The sequence below is a fragment of the Cucumis melo genome, chromosome 9 (genome assembly GCF_025177605.1).
Source record: "Cucumis melo cultivar AY chromosome 9, USDA_Cmelo_AY_1.0, whole genome shotgun sequence".
In the NCBI taxonomy this organism is placed as follows: Eukaryota; Viridiplantae; Streptophyta; class Magnoliopsida; order Cucurbitales; family Cucurbitaceae; genus Cucumis; species Cucumis melo.
Window position 1 is genome coordinate 15485301 of NC_066865.1, and position 20667 is coordinate 15505967.

The window sequence follows — 20667 nt, forward strand, 5'->3', positions numbered from 1 at the left end:
GTCCAAAAGTCAATCATTCAAAAAGATCAACAAGTCCCAAAAGGTCAATCGACCAAAAAGATCATCAAATTCAAACGTCGGTCCTCCAAAAAGATCAATAAATACAAATGTCGATCCTCCAAAACTATTAAAAGACTTAATCATCTAAAAATATCAACAAACTTGATGCTTAAACATTATATTTTGAGAGAAAACATGAAATGATTATGTAATAGAGATTGCAGTGTCTATATTGAAATTGATATAATTAAATGAATTAAATTGATCCAAAAACACGTAAAAGAAAAAAAGAGTTAGTATTGTGATAAGAAACAATGGAGTAGTATAAGGTTTAGGGATGTAAGTTTGAAGTAGTTAGGGATGGTGATTGATTTGTGGGAGAGAAGCGTTGCGTTGGGGGTGGAGACAAATGCCATAAAAGAGTTAGGACAATATATAGTATAAGTTGTGCATAAAAAGGAGAAAAGAAGGGAGTAAAAGTGGGGAGAAACGTGTCAAAAGGGTGACCCTCAAAGCGTGTGGTGGTTAGTGTTTCTTTGGAAATTGGTTTTTTTTTTTTTTCTTTTTTTTTGGATTTTAACAAAAAGCACTTTCCAGTTCGATGCTACCACTACAGGACATAGACATCCTACGAATTAAACCAATCAAATTAGGTACACCCAAAATCCCACTTTGTTTCTTTCTCCGTGTATCTCCCATTTCCCTCCCTTCCTTTTTCCCATTTCTAGAAACATAATCCTAAATTTTACTCTCTTTTTCTTTTTCTCACGTTTGACATTTTTGTTAATTTAGTATTTGATTCATCAATTCCTACTACTTTTTTAACTCTATGTACATCCTCCAACCTATTCTGATACCAATTGAAATAACAAGTAGTTCTAAATGAGAATATAATGTCACCAACAATATATGAGATCCCCCAATACAATATGTTTAGGCTCCCCCTAAGAGTGAGATCCTCTCACACTCCCTATATTTAGACTCCTCTTAAATACAATATCAATATCAAACTTCTCTCAAGTTCTACAATAACTACTGAACCAAAAGTTTCAACGACAAGCACAAAGATTTTTCAATATCAACACATGAAGGCTGAGGCTTAGACAAACTTTAAGCCCAAAACGTTTAGTGCAAACACTTTTCTAATGAGGCGGTTCACACTAAAAATGAAAAGAGTAACATATATATATGTGTGTGTGTGGTTAGGCTAAAGAATATTAGTTTAGGACAAAATAAATATTTCTTGCATGAAAAAAAAAAGACTGGAATGGTTGAAGAAAGAGATCCATGAAATTTACAAATCACATAAATTATATATGAAAATGATCTTTTGTTAAAGTTGCAGTCAAACGGCCCCAATGTTATAGCCTATTACAAGAAAGAATATGCAAGTAAGGAACTTTCTATGACTTACTTGTTCGATTTTCGATCTTGTCATTTTCTTCTCTTCTCTTCCGAATCAATTTTCTGAATCACCAGAGTTAGGGTTCTTTACGTTTCAAGCAAGCTTGTATTTCTTTGGACGCGGCTTGTAATAATGTCCAACTACCCTCTTTACACATGTTGTCCATGTCTTTATGATCAAACTTGCTAAAATAATGTTCAACTTCCCTTCCTCTGTTTGAGTTCCTCCATTGCACATAATGCTAAAATATACAACAAATTCGATAACAAAAATAGATACAATGTACATACAACAGAACATACATTTATATGAAATAACAGAACAACCATCAATATACATTCAAAAGCATCAACATACATACAACAGAACAACCATCAATATAAATTCAAAAACATCAATATACATACAACAAAACAACCATTCAGTGACACAAGTTTACTCGTGATAGGCTTACTAAGTTGTTGATCTATCAACAGTATTTACTGGTTGAAACAGAAACTACAATCTATCATTGGTTTTGAATAACAAATAGAAATAGAAACATTACCCTAAACCATAACTATAAACATAAACATAGAACATAAACCATAAAACATAAATCATAAACATCTACATAAACATAAACAATGGAAGAGTTATCATTGGTTTGAAACTTAAATCTAAAATCTAAAATCTAAAATCTAAAATCTAAAGGGTTTGAAACTTACCAAAAATAGAAGAACAAAGGCGAGGCGGCGAGGGAGACGGCAGCAAGGGCAAGGCGCAACGGGCGCGATAGACTCTTCTCCCCTCCTTCATTTTATTCTCCTCTATTTCTCTTCGAAATTTTAGTTCTATCTTTTAGAGAACTAAAACGAAATATATAGGAGAACCCCCAACGTCGTTAACTATTCGTTAGGAATAGTTAGATACAGTCCCGACGAATCACTAATTGCATTGGGAGTAGGTAATTTTTTTCCAATGCCATGCATGGAGCGTCGGGGATCTTACTCTGACACAAAATTAATGTTCAAGTTTATCCCGATGTTCCATGCAATTCGTTGGGACCTATATATATCTATTCGCAATGTCATGCATGGAGCGTCGGGAATATTGCTCTGAAACAAAATAAATGTTTGAGTTTATCCCGACGTCTCGTGCAACACGTCGAAAATTATGCTTCTATTTTCGATGCTGGTTGAGAACCTACGGGACTGCTTGTTTTTTCTCGACATATCATGAAGAGTGTCGAAAAAATATGATATTAAAATAATGTTTTTGTCATTTCCCGAAGTATGTAACATGACATCGGGACTAGCAGTTTGTCCCGATGTTGCATCTTTCGATGTCGATTTGTACGTCTGAAACGTCTGATTTCTTATATTGTGAGGCGGGTAGCCATGTCATGCAAATAAGGGGTTGGGTTGACTTGGCCTAACCCGATTATGTGTATATATATCTATAGGGGAAATTTCAAAAATAGTAAAATAAATTAAAATATTTACAAACTATAGCAAAATTTTAGATCCTACCAATGATAGAAACTGACAGATTTCTATCACTACCTATCAGTACCTTTGATAGAAGCACATCAATGTCTATCAATATCTATTATTGATAGAATATGAAATTTTACTATATATATATATAAACAATAAAACCTAAAAGGTAAACCTCCTTTTGAATGATATTGTAGACTTAGATTTTGAATGTAACATATATGTCATCTTGCACCTTAAATGACAATTTGTTCACCTTGCATGTTCAAAAACAATATGAAAATTTGTCTAAATTATGGAGAGATGAAAAAAAAACCAACTGGATCGACAACCCAATGTGACCTAACCTGAATTTTTTGGGTTGGGTTGGGTTCGGTTGACCTTGCATATTGAACCGATAGAGTTCGTTTTTTGTCATCCTGTATACGTTGGGTTGGTCCATAATTTTTTTTCAACCCGGCTCTACCTGGCTATATACCTCTAGATGCTAACTTCAGACAAATAACTTTTTATTCCTTATAGCACTTAGTTACTGCTACTTTGGTCAAGAGTATACTGACAACTTAGTAATTCTTGTAAGTGTAACTTGTCATTTTTTGATCTCAAAGATCAGAATCAACATGCTCCTGAAAGTGGAAAGTCAATATGAAAACCAATCTAAGAGAGTCTATCCATTTTTAGAGTTCACGGAGTTCTGAGTCCTATAATACAACCTTCTGAAAAGAAATGTTGCTATAAGGTAGACATATAGGTGAGGTCGCACCATGGGATGTATTGATTCATGCAAACACTCTCCACGAAGGGAGTTCGTTCCTGTGCACTACCCAAAGCCCTGCATGGACCTCACAGTATAAACTCTTAAATATGCTAGTGCTAAAAGTACACTATTTCTCTCTAGCTAAAACATTCTATGACAAATTTATGGGAATCCACTCTTATACACAACGTGGCTTTGCCCATAAAAAAAATTATCGATTCCACGGCCTTTGATTCAATCCTCACATTCCACAAGTGTCTTCAAGTGCATTCTAGCTTTGAACCCATCAAATTTTCCCTCATTTGATTTGTATGGAAAAAGGAATAGATATGAATTCAAATCTTAAATCTAATAAGGTTGTAAAAAAAGAAAAGAAAAGATAGATAGATATCTTAAATCATAGGAGGGTGGAATAAATTGTTTGAATTTTAAAATTAAAATACAATAAGATAGATGGATAATAAGTCTATTATCTCCCATTGAATTTTAATTTTGAAGCTTATATTTTCAGAGAGAAAATTGTGGAATTTAAACAGCCAATTACTAAAAAACCCTCACTCTCACTCCTATAACCGAGAGTTTTTTTTAAAAAAATTACTAAGGGCATTATTGAATTAAAATATATATATATATATAGATCAGGTACGGCAGGAGCTGTTTACTACATAACTTATTTGTGGACCTCTAATTTTCTTTATTCCCCAAATTGTGGACAATGAAGTTTTTGTTTTATCGGTAAAAAAAAAAAAACAAATTTTAACGAGTTAATACCAAGTGAGTATAATAATTAAATTTTCAAACCTCCATGTCAATTATGGCAAAGTTATGCTTTGCTTTGACAGATTATTATTAGATGATTGGATTGTTTTCTTATGTTATTAGTCCTTCCCAATAATAAATATGTTAAAAGACAAGTAAATAAAACGTGTTGAAATTTAAAGTCTTATTATATATAAAATTAAACTTTACTTTTTCATTCCTTTTTCTAAATCGTAATTTTTTAAAAAACAATTTGAGATTCGGGATAGCATAAAAAATGAGCTATCTAGCTCTGCTTAATTCTAGTTTGTTCCATGATTTAACGATACTATATTACAAATTTTGAATAATTTGAGGGTAGAAACCAATGTTCATATTGACTTAGAGCTTAATTGGGCAAATACTGAGTCAAGTAACATCAACCCATGCAAATGCCAAACAAAAGAAGCCAATTTGGCTTCTATCTTGCGGCACCACAGTGCTCTAATTAAAAAATGTCGCAAGATGTTTCCTTCAATGTTGCAGTCCTATCCCTAGTGTCGCAATGCCGAGACGCTTATTTATAAATGTTGTCTTTCGCCTATTATAAGATATATCTATTTTCAGCCAACCATTGCACGAATTCTCTCAAACTTAGCTTTCTCTGCCTTTTAGTTTTGTCTTTGCACTCTATCATTTCTCCATTGCTTGACATATCGAGAATGAGCTAATGTACATTTATCTAGCTTGGGTTGCTTAGGATTTTCCTGTATTCGTCATGTTTGAACTAAGATTCTAGGTTGATGGTTTTCAATTCTGAATAGAATGATTATAATACATATTGTGGATGCCTGGGAATGTATGATGTTTGCTAAATTGTGATGTAATTTCTCTTGTTTGTAGGATAATTTTATGAAACAATAAGTGAGATTGGTTTGATAGCAAATTTATGTAAGCATTGTTCTAATCAACTTAGAATTGAGTGATCGAATCATTAGCTAAATGCATGGAAGTTAATTTTTCACGCTAACTAGCCATTGATTTTAATGCAATTGATAGTAATTTAAATTTTGTATGGTTTTCATTGGTTCAATTAGTGTCAATTAGCTACTTATGACAAATAAATTAGCTTTTTCGATTAATTTTGTTAGGTGAAAGCAATCTATAATTTTAGTGATGATAAAAGCCATGATCGAATAACTAATTGACACTAAACCCTAATACTATTGAATAGGGAAATCTTTTAGATCCAAGCTAGATTATTTTGATATTGAATTTTTACGATTTACTCTTGTTTTGCAATTTATTTTCATTGCAATTGAAAACCCTCCCCTTGGTTAACTTAGGTAGGAAATTATTCAGCTTGAGAAACTAACATGCTCTCTAAGTTCGACCAGGACTTAGAGAGCATATTGTGGATGTATGATGTATGACTAGGTTAAATATTTGATATGTATTTGTGCGATGAAATTTGGCCTCAATCACTCTTTTTTGGGTCACAGGGAGGCTATGCATCAACTTACATTAAAAATTAAAAGATCTATTAACTTTTTTCATGATTTGAAGACTAAATTGATAAAATGAATTTTTTCAAAAATAGAAAAAATCAACAAACTTTTTAGATTCCATAGAACAAAACCGCCAAGAGACAAAATTTATTACACTTAATTTTTTTATGAAATGTAAATATTTTGTCAAATGTTCTATTTTTTACGATTTCTCTAGATAAAAACTTTTAAATTTAGTGATAAAACTTGAAATTAACTTTTTTTTCTTATTGTTAAATGAGGGGGCACTTGAGTGGTAGGTATAATTTTATAGTTAAAATATAATTTTGGTCCTCATACTTTGAAATTTATCTAATTTTTGTCTCCCTACTTTCAATTGTCCAGTTTTAATCCTCAGGCTTTCAATAAATTCTAAATTTGGTTTTCAAAATTAACTTTTACAGAAGTTGATTACATAATTTTCATGTAAGAAAATACAATATATGAATATGTTTTAATCTTGAAAATTGCTATTGATAACGAAAATTGCATGAAGGTGTCTACTACACATTAGCAATGTTAATAAAAAATGTTACAACATTCCATGGAACACTTACTAGAAAAATAATCAACATGTAAAAGAACACGAGATTAGTAACTCAGTTCAGTGAATACCACCTACATTTAGGGGAAGCGGAAAAATAACTTCACAAACATAAGCGGATAATCAATTACAATATAGTACTTATTGTAATAGCAACTCAATTATATTGACTCCCAAACAACTCAATCTTTCTCTTGAGCATTCCTTAAGTTGCGGTATCAGTGAAATGTTTAAGGCTCCCCATAAGACAAAAACTCCCTCTTAACAAGACTCAAGCTCCCATCAAATCATAAGACTCCTTCTCATTTGAAATGTATCTCTCCTTCTTTGAACGAAGTCTCATTTGTTCAATTTGCTTAGGCTCCTCTTAAGCTTGAGAATACCTACTTAGTCGAAGCATAATGCTAATGTGATGAATAGCTTGGAGTATATCTCCAACGGATGCAACTGACATTCTTCTTTTTAATGTTTAACTCTAATGGCGATTGAAATACACAACACAATAATCTTCTTCACACAAAATGGCCAACCTAGGCAAAAGACTAGACATTCTTGAACCACTCACAACAGACAAACAAACGAGCAACCATAACTTCCAAAATAACCACGCTAAAAAAAAACAAAATAAAGAATATTGCTCACATAAAAGAAACGTATGTTTGTAGAATCAACATTTCCAAAAAATTATCCATTTGTCAAAAAAAAAAACCACCAATGCAAAAACATCTCATATAACATCCGTAAAACTTAAACAAATATTGCCAAAACATAAATTATTACAGATAACAAAAAGTTTTTTTTTTAAATAACAATATATGAACATTGAGACCAAAATTTAAGATTTATTGAAAGTGCATAAACTAAGATTTGACAACCGAAAATACAATGACTAAAATTGAACAAACTATAAATTATTATGACCAAAATGATTCCTAAGGGCCATTTGGTATAATTCTCCTCTTTATCTCTACTTTTTCATATTCATGGAGTAATTCCATCTTTTCATTTTAATTTCTTTTCGCTTTCATCGAGAAACTTCCACCATCTTATTACTATACATCCTAAACACAAATTAAGCTTACTAATTCCATTTAATTGGCCAAACTAACTCTTAAAATTTTTCTTAATAAGACAATAGAACATAGTCATGAGACTATAGAAAAAATAACAACGAGATTCAAAATAATTGTAGATATAACACAATACAAAAGAATATGGATGTAGATATGAAGATCTCTCGATCATGTAGTCTATAATGAATAGACTTTGGTTTTATATATATATATATATATATTATAAATATTGCTAAGCACACTATTGCAATACATTAGAATTAAGCACATAATGATTGGGGTCATATATAATTTGACACATAATAAAGTAAATATTATAAGTGTAGGGCCCTCCAGAATAGTACGGATGTCGTAAGCTGACACGTCTGCCACGTGTACAGGTAAGGGTAGGAGGGGGTAACAATGTATCTCCTCGTTGTAAAGTGAATTTCCGATAGCCTTATCTTCCGCTTATTGGGCTAATATCTCCCACGTGGCATCTCCTTTATATCTCCAACCCTTCTCCCTTTTTATCTTCTTTCATTTTCCTTTCCTTTTCTTTTCTTTTCCCCCCCATTAATTACCTACCATATTAGAGTGACATCACTCACATATTTATAAATATATCATAATTATATTCTACATCACATACATACACTTTTGATATTTACTAAATATTTTTAACGTTTTTGTAATTTAAATTTTAAAATTCATTTTTTTTTCATTTTAAAGTTTTATGAAATGTAAAAAATATTCTAAAAATTGTGGGAAAATGTAAGCACAACTTTTGTAAATAAATAGATAAAAGAAAAATATATTACTAAAACTAGAGAGAGAGAGAGAGAATATATTAAAAAAAAAAAAAAAAAAAAACATAAATGGAAAGGTTGGAATTAGAACTTTGACATTTGTTGAAGATTATATGAATCCCCCCCCCCCCACCCCCTCTCTTTTGGGTGGTGTTGTTTAATTGGAGGGTCTTTTTTGGAATATAATAATTTTCTTCTTTATTGACTAAACCAAATTTGATCTAAAAAGTTATTCATCTTTTGCGCTCCTATGGGTTATATTATGCAACTGTCAACAAAATTACAAAGTGTTATAATCTTCTTCTTTTGTAAAAAGGGGTTAGTTCATATATATCAAAGTTTAATTAAAATTATGTGTTTAACATACAAAAACACCAATCCAAGCATGTTCCATGAATGTCTCCACCCAAAGGGTAGCCCTACAACTAAAGTCGATTGGCGAGAGATGCTTGGCCTCCTTTTACAAAATAACATATGTTTTTCACAAAATACGAGTTAATTTAATTTCAAATTCTCTAGCTTTCATATATTTTCACTCCACAAACATTACATTAGCGTGTATGTTTTTTCTTTTGTAATTTACGTTCTTCTTCAATTCCAATATTAATTACTATGAACCGAACAACTCAAATAAATTGTTGTCAAATTTGAGCATATATTTTTAAAAAGATGAATAAATAATAGTTTAGTGTTGAGACAAAATTTTAGTTAAACAATCCATCTCATTCTTTGTTTCATCTTAAAAAGAAAAAACTCAATGGGAACTTTTAGTTTCATTCATATTTTTGAAACTATACATATATATTATCAATATACATACGTAACCCAACAAATAAAATCACCTATAATTAATCAAATGTTAGTGTTGGAAAGAAATTAAAATTATATGAACATAATACACAAAATACAAACTACCAAATTAATTTTTTTTTTTTTTTTTTTTTTTTAAAAAAAAAAAGTAAAATCCACTTATTTAGTATTAAATTAAGGAAAGTAGAACATTGGTCAATAATTCAAGAAAGCAAGAACTAAAAAATGAAATTAAAGAAAAACATAAAATTTAATACCACGTGTCAATAGACCCACTTACAAACACATGGAAACTCAACACACAATCACTATCCACATTTGAAGCAATCGACTAAATTTATTATTTTTTCATTTTTTGTTTAAGATTCAAATAAGGAGGTGGGGATCATATCATCCACTTCTATTTCTATATTGGGTTAATTAATTATTTATTAAGTTCATCAAAGTGTTTCGATGGAATTGAGTGTATACATTCCATATGTCATCAATCATCTGAAAATAAGTCTAACTTAATATTCATAAAAAAAAAAAAAACAAACAAACAATATTATCAATTTTGGGATTAGAATTTTGATTCTTTTATTATATTTATTTTAAAACTTGATTAAAAGAAGTGATTAACAATTAATAAATGATCAGATGGGCAGTATTTTATTCATGCTCATGCCTAATTTTCATTCCTAAAAAAGAGAAAATAAATAGAAGGTTTTAAAAAATATTCAAACATCACTTTTGGTTTATAAATTTTTATGAAAGTAACAATTTATTAATTTAAACTTTAGTCGATAACTATTTGATTTAAGAACAATTTTAAATACAATAAAAAATTCAAGTTCGATATGTTACATTGATAAAAACGGATAGAAGCTTATCACTGTTCATTGTTAATAAAAGGGATAGTTGCAAATGTAACAATTATATTCAAAATAATTAAGTATATAGCAACATTTAAAAAAAAATTGCAAATATAGTAAAATTTGTCAAAATCTATCAATGATAGAAGTTTATCACTATAGACCACGTAGCAAATGTTGGTCTATCACTGATAAACTATAAGAATCTATCAACGATAGAAGTCTATCGTGATAGACTTTGCTATATTTGCATTTTTTTAAAAATATTGCTACATACTTGATAATTATTCTAAAAATTAGTACCTATTTTAATTACCTTTAATAAAATATGAAATTTTGTTATATTTTATAAAAAAATTGGGCAATTTTCCATTTACAATATTTCCCCTCTGATTAATGTACTTTCGAATATTTAACAATTTTGTTTATACATTTTGCAATTTGTAACAATTCAATACTTATTAAAAAAAAACTTTATTAAATTTAATAATGTTTTTTATAAACTATAAAGGTTACAACGAAGTTGCCCCTTAATTTGGAATATTCCTTTCATAATATAAAGTAAAATGTTACAAAATTTAAAGTATACAGACTAAGTTAATACTTATTCAATTTTAGAAAGTAAAAAAGTTATTTGGAGAGGTAGAATTTAATCTAGATTACTAGGGATCAAAAAAGTGTCGAAAAACGTGAGTAATTGAAGACAAAACAAAAAAGAAATAGTGAAGCCAATGCGAAAGAAAGTTAGATTGAAAACCATTGCAACAAATGAGTTTGGTATTACAAATGAAACCGAAAACGCTCAATTCAAGTTTCATATTACATTACATTACAAATTCATTCTACCATGAGTCACTAAATACCCCGATATTAATATAAATTTGAAGGTACAAGCGCTAAACCAAAATTGTTACTACCTAAACTTTAAAAACTAAGGCAATGTTTACCTCAATCCAATGAGAATGAATCAATGGTTGTTTAAAAAGTGAACTTCAAGTGATTACATTTGATTGTTTAGTTGTGTTTTGCTATACATAAAACCCACGTCAAATCATAAACAAAAGTCGCAATCCGATGAACGAGGAAGAGTGATCAATCTGACTGACTGAGTCTGAAAATTATATCATGTTCTTTCGTTACTCTTTTAGATTTAAAAAAAAAAAACTACCAATTATGAGACATTGTTAACATTAGTATCAAGATTTGTTAAAGTTGAGGAAATCCATAATTTTTGGTAATGAGGGATGTAATAGAGTTTGGTTATAATTGAATTATCAATCTAATTTTTTCACGATTACTCAGTAAACAACACCTAAACTAAATTATTAGTGAGATGAAAGTTGAAAGGACTCAAAATTTTTGAAGGAGAAAAATTTGTCCCGTAACAAATGAAAACCATGAATGTAATTTGTGGATGAAAACGAAAAGAAGTAATATTCAATTGGGCAACAAACAATTCTGACACTCTTTTTTGTCTCTCTGCTCCCATTCAAAAACTCAGCCGCAACTTGCACAAGCTGGTCGTCCAGATCAATCAGCCACATAGTTTGCGGACCAAATTCTTCCAGCAACTACGAACCTTCAACCAAAAAGCCCACACCACCCCAGTCTCAACTCAATCAATCACTCTTTTATACAATTCAAACACAAACAGAGACCCCCCCATCTTCTCTCTGCTTCATTGCTCTTCTTCCCTCGTAAGTGATTCTCTTCTATAGCTTCCTCTTTTTGCTTTACATTCTACTATGTTTCGTCTGATTCTGGGGGTTCCGTTTCCTCCTTTTTTTAATCTTCAGTCAAAATTTTATGACGAAAGAAACCGACCCTTTTCCACTTACCCCTCCAAAAAGAGAAACAGTGAACTGAGCTTTCACATTTTCTGCCCTTTCTTGAGGATTATGATCATGTGGGTGTTTGGTATTTGTTGGTTATGGTGTTTATTTTATACCCACACAATCGGGTTCTTATAATTTATTCTTACTCCATTTTGGGTATTTTTTTATCTATATATTTTTTTTGGACGAATTACAGGTGCGATACAAAAGAGAAGCTAAGTGGGAGTTTCATCCGTGTCGAAGCATTGCTTGGAATTTCTTGGGCGGTTTAATTGGATTTAAGTTATCTTGGCCTTTCCATTTCATTTTGCAACTGAGTTTCTCGATTCCTCTGCGATTCGTTCATTAAAAGCCTTGGAATCCTTCTAGTGGGAATAAAATCGATTGATATGTCTTTTGCTTCATCGTTGGTTGTTTCTTCCAACGTTGAACTTTCCCCATCCAGCTTTGGGTTTCTTGATTCAGTTCGAGATGGACCCCAAATTCCCGATTCTTTTAGATTCTCTTCGAGAAATCGAGTGCCGAATCTGATTAACAAGAAACAGAAATGGGGGAATCATTCTCACTCTACAGAACTGAAATACCCAATTCTCCATGAAAGTGGATATGGGTCTGTTATTGTAGCAAGTATGGTGGCGAATCCCGCCGGAGAAATAGCCGTCTCAGCTGAGCAGAAGGTGTATAACGTAGTTATGAAACAGGCGGCTCTGGTGAAACGACAACTTAGAACCGCCGGAGAATTGGATGTGAAGCCGGATATCGTTCTTCCGGGGACTTTGAGCTTGTTGAATGAGGCTTATGATCGTTGTGGTGAAGTTTGTGCAGAGTATGCCAAGACATTTTATCTGGGTTAGCCTTTTCTGTTTATATTTTTCTAACCAAAAGTTTGGAGATGGAAAATTAGAGAAGTGACAATGTTTCTTTGATTCTTATCTGATTCTTTTATCTTTTATCTTTTTAGGAACTATGTTGATGACACCGGAGAGGCAAAAGGCTATTTGGGCAATTTATGGTAGGCGGTTATGAACTTTTTGTTTGGATAACCTTTATTTCATCTTCTCTGCTTTGATCATTGGCCATTGCTGCAAAGAAAGTTAGTGTAGGTGATTTTGGATATATGTTTAATCAATGTTTTAGTTTTCTTTTTCATGAAATTTTATGCTCATGATACCGTTTTGCCTGTGAAATCAACCACCATAGATTAGTCTAATGAACTGATCAATAGATTGAACTAATAAATAAAATAATCATGGCATATGACGGAAGTTTGTTGTTGAGAGTAATGTGGACTTTTCTCCTTCTTGCATTTGTTCTTGGCATGAAGTATGGTGTAGGCGGACAGATGAACTTGTTGATGGGCCAAATGCTTCACACATAACACCTACTGCATTGGACAGATGGGAGGCAAGGCTGGAAGAGCTTTTCCAAGGGAGGCCATTCGATATGCTCGATGCAGCTTTGGCGGATACTGTTACTAAGTTCCCTGTCGATATTCAGGTTGGATATGGTTTGATCAACTTTATGCCTTACTGAATCTGATATGTGCTTATTTGAATATTTCTTAACCCTAGTACTAGTTTTGTTTTCTTACAAACTTGATATCTCTCTTGTAGAGATTCTGTTTTGGGCTATTAAGATGATTGAAGTTTAATATGCTTTGATATCTGCAGCCGTTCAAAGATATGATTGAAGGGATGCGGATGGATCTAAGGAAGTCGAGATACAAGAATTTCGACGAACTTTATCTCTACTGTTATTATGTTGCTGGTACAGTTGGGTTGATGAGTGTCCCTGTCATGGGCATTGCACCTGAGTCCCAAGCAAGCACAGAGAGTGTGTACAATGCTGCCTTAGCATTAGGCATTGCCAATCAGCTCACAAACATTCTCAGAGATGTTGGAGAAGAGTAAGTTCACTGCCCTTTACTAATGTTTTGCTAAGCTCAAAACCACAATGAAATAATTGGTTCATATCTCAATTGTTGTCTTTCTACTTTGTCTGGTGATGAAGATGTAAGCATAAAGAGAACATCTCCCAATCTAAGTTTAACTTCAAAACTTTGATTTCATCACTTAAAACCTCAACAACTTGACAAGGAGTGAATTTAAGCAGATGGGTCAACTTGGTAGTGACCAAGGATTAGTGAAAATGTAGAAGCCTCATAGAGAATGCATTCAAACGTATTTTTTTAGATTAGTTGAGGTGCCTATGAGTTGCAGGTTCGAAAGATGTTAGATTACAACCTTTTGTTGTCTTGTAATTGGATTTATCTATTAATAGGTAGATGACACATGTTGTCATTTTTGTTTTGTTTTGTTAATCATGAATGGAAAGATTTAATATGATTGAAAAAAATGTTTGGTGGGTGTGTATAGTGCTAGAAGAGGAAGAATATATCTACCACAAGATGAGCTAGCACAGGCAGGTCTTTCAGATGAGGACATATTTGCTGGAAGAGTAACTGATAAATGGAGAAACTTCATGAAGAATCAGATTAAGAGGGCTAGAATGTTCTTTGATGAGGCTGAGAAAGGAGTTTTGGAGCTTAATAAAGCTAGCAGATGGCCGGTAATGTTTCTTTTTCCTTCTCTCTATACTTTTGGTTTTTTCTTCTGCACGTGGAAATGTAAAATATTAAATTTATATATCTGAGTTACCATAGCTCAATTGTCACAAAAGAATATATTTTTTCAATCAAAAAGTTTGAAGTTCAATAAATAATAATAAGTTAACACATCGACTACTAGAACTTTTTATAAACCCATTCTAAAATTTAGCTTTATGATTCGAAATAATTTTTGATTTTTTTTTTATATTAAATAAAAAGTAGTGTTAGTAACGTAGATAGTTTTTGTAGCTTCAAACATACCTTTTAGGATGACAAACAAACGTCATAAACTTAGTTGTCTATTTTTATCGAATAATCTTATTTTTTATGAAACTCCCACTAATGGAAGAGGAAGATGATTCCTTCTATTAGTTTTTTTAGTACAATAAGAGTTGAGAGATTCAAATCACAAACTTTTTGGTTGCTAATGTATGCATATTAGTTGAGTTGTAATGGCTTTGACGACCTTTTCTTTTAGTTGTTCTCTTAGAATAAGAATATGTAATTTAAATATTATTTTGTTGCATAGGTGTGGGCTTCTTTGCTATTGTATAGGCAAATATTGGATGAGATCGAAGCAAACGACTACGACAACTTCACAAAAAGGGCTTATGTGAGCAAAGCCAAGAAAATATTGGCTTTGCCAATGGCTTATGGAAGGGCCCTCCTTGGTCCTTCATGAATCTATACCACTATACACTCAACAAACACAATCAAAATTCAACCACAAAAAAAGAAAAAAAAATTGTATATTAGCATATTCTTATCTAATACAATGTCTCTTCAATTAGTTATAGTCAAATTCCAATTTTTGTTCTCAAGGTGCTTCACGTAGGGCTTTGTTCATAATTAGTTTGTATTTTTCTTCTTTAGTGTAAAAAAGGGTGTTGAAATTATGGGATGGAAGAGATGTAAAATAAAACACATAGAGGAACTTTTCCAAAAAGTAGAGAGGGAGAGAGGGAGAGAGGGAGAGAGAAGAAACTTTGCTAATGGAAGAGAAATGTGTTGATTAAACATTTTGTTTATTCATTTTTAAATTCAACAAGTGAGGGGTAAAGGTCCAACAAAATTTATAACTTTTTATACTAAATGAAGTTTGTTAAGCTGAAAATGATTTTAAGCGGGAAAGAATACTATCTTTAGTTTTTAAATTCTTAGTTCGATTTAGGTTCATGTTTTGTTTCAATTTAGTCTCTTGATTTTAAAATTTGTCATTTTAGTTTCGATTTTTCACTAAGAACTAATTTGGAGTCTTTATCGTTATTGCCTATCAATTAAAGGAATTATAATTATAATTTTTCATTTCATAATTATTTATTAATGTTAAAGATTGAAGTTGAATATTGAAAGAAAAGTTGAGATTAAAAGCTAATATATATAATTAAATTTGCATACAGATATGAACTTAAGGATGGAATCCAATGCAAAAGCTTTTGATCGCTTTGTATCAGAATTAATTGGTTAAAAAGCAAAATAGAGACAAACATGAAGGAACAAGCATGCTTTCTACATAATTATTTAGGAGAGGTTGATTACCTTTGTAGAACAAATTTTTGAATTTTTTTTCCCGATTTTCAATTATGCAAATTGTTTTATGAAAACTACGACGATTTGATAAATTAAATATACAAAATTTATATATTGAACTTATAATACAAATTAAAAAAAAAAGTTTCATAACATAAACCTTTCCACCAAACACAAATTATCACAACACTACTTAGACAACTCTTTCCCCAAACACATATAATCATAATATTAAATTTATCGTAATACAAACTACTCATAGCTCAACTTTTTCTCCAAACACCCCAAAATACATTTTTGCTAACAGAATAAAAAACGATGGCCAGAAGAAATATTTAAGAAACGCAAATAAATGGTTTAAAAACCGGAAAAGCAAAAATATATCAAAACCCTACACGTGGCTGAACACAAAACCATAGATCTGTAAACCCTAATATACGATTTTAGGGTTTTGATTGAAGGCGGACATTCTTCTCTCTGCTTCTATATATACATATTACTTACTTTTCCCTTCTTCTCACTCACCAACAATCGTCTTCTTCCTTCGGTTCATCTCCACTCTATAATTGTATGGTTTGGTTCCATAACAGGTAAGCCTTTGTCCTCTTCTTCGTAGTGGTTTTAATAGCGTCGAATACTGATTACGAGCATCCGTGAGACTTTGTTTCACAATCGGATACTTCGTATGAGCCGACGCGATATCTGTTCCGATTCTGTGAACCGCAGAGGCTTTTGTGGCTTCCTTACGAAGCTAGCCGCTGAATTGCAGTTTTGGACAAATTAGATTCCACTACTTGTTTATATAGTTTTAAGTTTGCTATGTTTTTGCATTGTGTGAACTGTATGATTTTCAATTGAAGATGGAACTGATGACACTTTCCCCAAATGATCGACGCTGATTATACTATGCTGGTGTGTGTTTATCACGCTTTTGTCTGATCCATCTTTATTTACCTAGATTGCATTGCTTTTTTCTTTTTCCTTCTCTATTTACAATCTTTTTACTAATAATTGGAGTTAGCTTAAGATGTGTCTTTGTATTGAGTTGGAACGAAGTTGGATGTGATGATACTTTCCCCAAATGATCGACGCTGATTATACTATGCTGGTGTGTGTTTATCACGCTTTTGTCTGATCCACCTTTCTTTACCTAGATTGAATTGGTTTTTTTTCTCCACTTACAGTTTTTTTTACTGATAATTGGAGTTAGCTTAAGATGTGTTTTTGTATTGAGTTGGAATGAAGTTGGATGTGATGATACTTTCCCCAAATGATCGACGCTGATTACACTATGCTGGTGTTTTTATCACATTCTGTCTGATCCATCTTCTTCCACTTGATTTTTCTTATTTTTCTTCATTTGAATAATGAATTTTTGCCTTGAAATATATCTAAATTTTTTTCCAAGTAAATGGCTTGAAATTCTAGCATTTAATTGTTTTTAGTAAAATGTTCGCTCTGAAGATGGAAGTGACGATACTTTCCCCAAACGATCGACGCTGAGTTTACTTTGCTGGTGTTTCCAACACTTTTTATCTGATCCATCTTACGGCACAGAACGATTTCTCTTACATTTGTTTTTCTTTTTTAATGTTTTAATTTAATGATTAGTACTTTGTTTGTTGGATTATAAACTCTGTATGATGGTTAGCAAGTTTGAAAGGATTACTTAAGTGTGTCCTTTTAGTTATGTTCTAGAATCAGTATGATATATGATCTTTTGAAGTTTGACGGACTGGGTTTCTTTTCCCAAGAGCTCATGAGCAGTTCTGATTATCTTTTAATGAACTGATATAGAGCAACTGAGAAACAACTCAATTATTTTTACCTTAGGATCAAGATATTTTGCACCAGAGAAGTTTAGACAATACCAAGTCATTAGTAAAGATTTTGGCTTTTAAAACATCGTTTGATTGACCTAATATGGGCCTATTTTGATGCACATCCTAATGGCGGGTAGAGGCATGGCATGTATTTAAACGACAATGTATGCCGGTAGGCTGTGTTCTTCGAAGGAACAATCCTTGAAGCTTTTTATACAAGTTGATTGTCCGAGGATTAGGTGCGGAAAGATGTAGGGGCTCCAATATATGATTACCACCGTTGTAAGCAATGCACTTGATGAATGGTCAATCAGTGCTTATAATATATGATTACAGTGGTGAACTAGGCATGCATGTACAAAATGAAGAATCATTTAAACCGAAGCCAGTTGAACTCTGGTTCCGAATGGCTGTACATACTTTGCTAATACTAACTACAAATACTTGAAATGGTGATCGGTAAACAACAGTTTCATAGTAAGGATTTGTGAAAGAGAAAATGAGAGTCAGTGAGCGAAGCATTCACGGACTGTGGATGGAAAGTGATTGACGTAGAAATTTTAAGTTTGATTTGCCTTCTGAGAATATTGTTTTAGCTCAAAAATTTATTCATCCTTAATCAATGCTAGGGATTGTATTGTTCAATATTTATTCATTTTGTATATTTAGGGGTTGTATTGTTCAATATTTATTCATTTTGTATATTTATGATTGGGTCATTATTAATAATATACAAACACTAAAATTTAAATATTAAGATGGTAATTAAAAAGACTACTTATTGTAGCATTTTAAAACTAATGAAATGGGAATTTTCTCCGTCTGAAGAATTGGTGATTCCTTGCCTTATCGAGGGTGGAAAAAACGGTTTGATTAAAACATGTATAAATTTGAAAATTTAATTTTAATTTTAATTCATTGTAAATCTCGAAATCGAATTACTTCTCCACGAAAAATTTATTTCAGGACACATCAATTTTTAGAACAATGGTTTCCCTTAAAAAGAGAATCTAGGATATTACACTATATCCTAGATTTACTACATTTATGAAATTGTATTGAATTGATGTGTCAAAAATGACAAATGGTTAATGATAATCTTTGAAAAAATAATTAAGGGTTATATTGAATATCTTTTTTTTTTGCAAAATTATCATCGAAAAAAATGGTATATACTAATTACTTACCTTAAACATTTAAGATTGTAAGAAGGTAAAAATAAGATTATTACTTTCTTGAGAAATCAAGAATAATCATGTACCGCTCATAACAATGCATTACAAATTAAAATTTTTTTTAAAGAATTCGTATAACTTAGAAAAATTCGTTAGTTTATTGTTATTATTATTTAAAAGAAGCAAAATACATGATAAGAAAGAATCTTGATACACTTAACTTATAAAACCAAATGAAAGCTCTTATTGCTATATAATAATTATATATAAAAAGAACTCAGAATTTTTCGACTTGGATTTTACAATTTACATTGTTTTAATTTTGTATCCCTTATTTGTGTTCTTCGAGTCTTCTTTTAAATTCCAAAATATTAGCTTATTGTAATTACAACACAAAAGTATATATCAATATAAACGAAGTGATAAACAAAACAAAACAATAGTGAGTAAAAAGATCAAGAAAATAGACTTAAGTAGAAGAGAAAATTCAAATGTTTATAAAAAAACGATCGAAGAGAGTTCTTTATATAGTTGTAAAAGATAAAAGTTACAAACCTTTATCACTAGTATATATTTATAAATTTTGAAAATTAAATTATAGTATTAAAAAGATAACTTTTCATATTCTTACCTCTTGATCTCTTAAATAATAAGTTATATGCATATGAAGATGGGAATTTGAAAAACTTATAAATGGTTAATGATAATTTTTTTTATATCAATTAATAATTATAAATAAAAAAACAATTCTAAAAATGAGAGATTACTAATTAATAATTAAAAGATCATGTAGGTCAGTGGTCTTTCATTTTTCACACACACAATGAATCTAATTGTTATATTTGCAGCTGTATTTTTTAAAATCCATGGGAGAACGAACAAAAATGAACATTTGAGATAGGAGGTTTTGCAGTTGTGATAATTAAAAAGGAAAATAAAAAGGTTATAAAAGAAGAAGGCAAGTCTAAGCCATGAATGGGTTGAGTTCATGATGCAAGAGAGAATTTCCAAAAATATATACAGAACACCAACTCTCCAAGATTGTTTTAATTAAATCATTGGCTTTGAAAAGTTTGGTATATGTTGGAAGATATCAAATCCACTTCAATGTTTGAAGAATTGAGTTCTATTCAAACATGATTAAGGATAAAAACATGTGATTTTAAAATTTGAATCTAACTAGAGAAAAACATATGATTTAAACTAAAATAAGCTTAGCACAACGATGAATAATATAACGTTGTTGTACGAAGAAAATATTCATTTAAATTCGATAACGTACACATCATAATGATATTTTAAAGACAAGTAAAATTTGATGGGGATTGACTACTCGATCATTTGAGCATAATAACCGAGTAGTCAATCCATAACATGAGTAGTACACATTGTTTGAAATTTGTCATTTTTTATGGGTTCAAATCTAGTTATGAATCATAAATGTTTTTTAATTAATAACCGATAAACTACTATTTTTTTTTATTAATTAATTCAGTAAAAGAACTTTAAATAAAACAAAAAACGTTTTTTTTTATTTATAAAGAAAAAAAGAAAATAAAGTTTCTCATATACTTTAATTTTCTAATTGGTTTGATAGTTTTGAGTAGAAGCATATCTTGTTTCTCATTCTCCATTATCATCATCATCTTTCTCATTCCTTTTTTGTTGTTATATATTCTTTCCCTCCTCATCCCATTGTTCA

General features: G+C 31.0%; 1 protein-coding gene, 1 long non-coding RNA gene and 4 other non-coding genes across 8 annotated transcripts; all 6 read left to right on the forward strand.

Annotated features, from left to right (window-relative positions):
- The first annotated feature begins 11302 nt into the window (after window positions 1-11302).
- On the forward strand, window positions 11303-15258 carry PSY (phytoene synthase, chloroplastic). 3 transcript variants are annotated; one of them, XM_051089431.1, is made up of 8 exons: window positions 11472-11691; window positions 11791-11900; window positions 12026-12678; window positions 12791-12841; window positions 13154-13326; window positions 13500-13735; window positions 14205-14397; window positions 14967-15258. In XM_051089431.1, exons 3-8 carry the CDS (start codon window positions 12219-12221, stop codon window positions 15117-15119), a joined length of 1266 nt encoding a protein of 421 aa, XP_050945388.1. In that variant the 5' UTR covers window positions 11472-11691; window positions 11791-11900; window positions 12026-12218; the 3' UTR covers window positions 15120-15258.
- Window positions 15259-16434: 1176 nt separating this feature from the next.
- Window positions 16435-18494, forward strand: LOC127151025 (uncharacterized). The gene is made up of 2 exons (XR_007823707.1): window positions 16435-16557; window positions 16828-18494. It is a non-coding gene; the product is annotated as an uncharacterized LOC127151025 (long non-coding RNA).
- LOC127151082 (small nucleolar RNA Z103) lies at window positions 16828-16911 on the forward strand. The gene has a single exon (XR_007823821.1). It is a non-coding gene; the product is annotated as a small nucleolar RNA Z103 (small nucleolar RNA).
- On the forward strand, window positions 17024-17107 carry LOC127151081 (small nucleolar RNA Z103). Its single transcript, XR_007823820.1, has one exon. It is a non-coding gene; the product is annotated as a small nucleolar RNA Z103 (small nucleolar RNA).
- On the forward strand, window positions 17213-17293 carry LOC127151083 (small nucleolar RNA Z103). The gene has a single exon (XR_007823822.1). It is a non-coding gene; the product is annotated as a small nucleolar RNA Z103 (small nucleolar RNA).
- LOC127151084 (small nucleolar RNA Z103) lies at window positions 17432-17512 on the forward strand. Its single transcript, XR_007823823.1, has one exon. It is a non-coding gene; the product is annotated as a small nucleolar RNA Z103 (small nucleolar RNA).
- Window positions 18495-20667: the final 2173 nt, after the last annotated feature.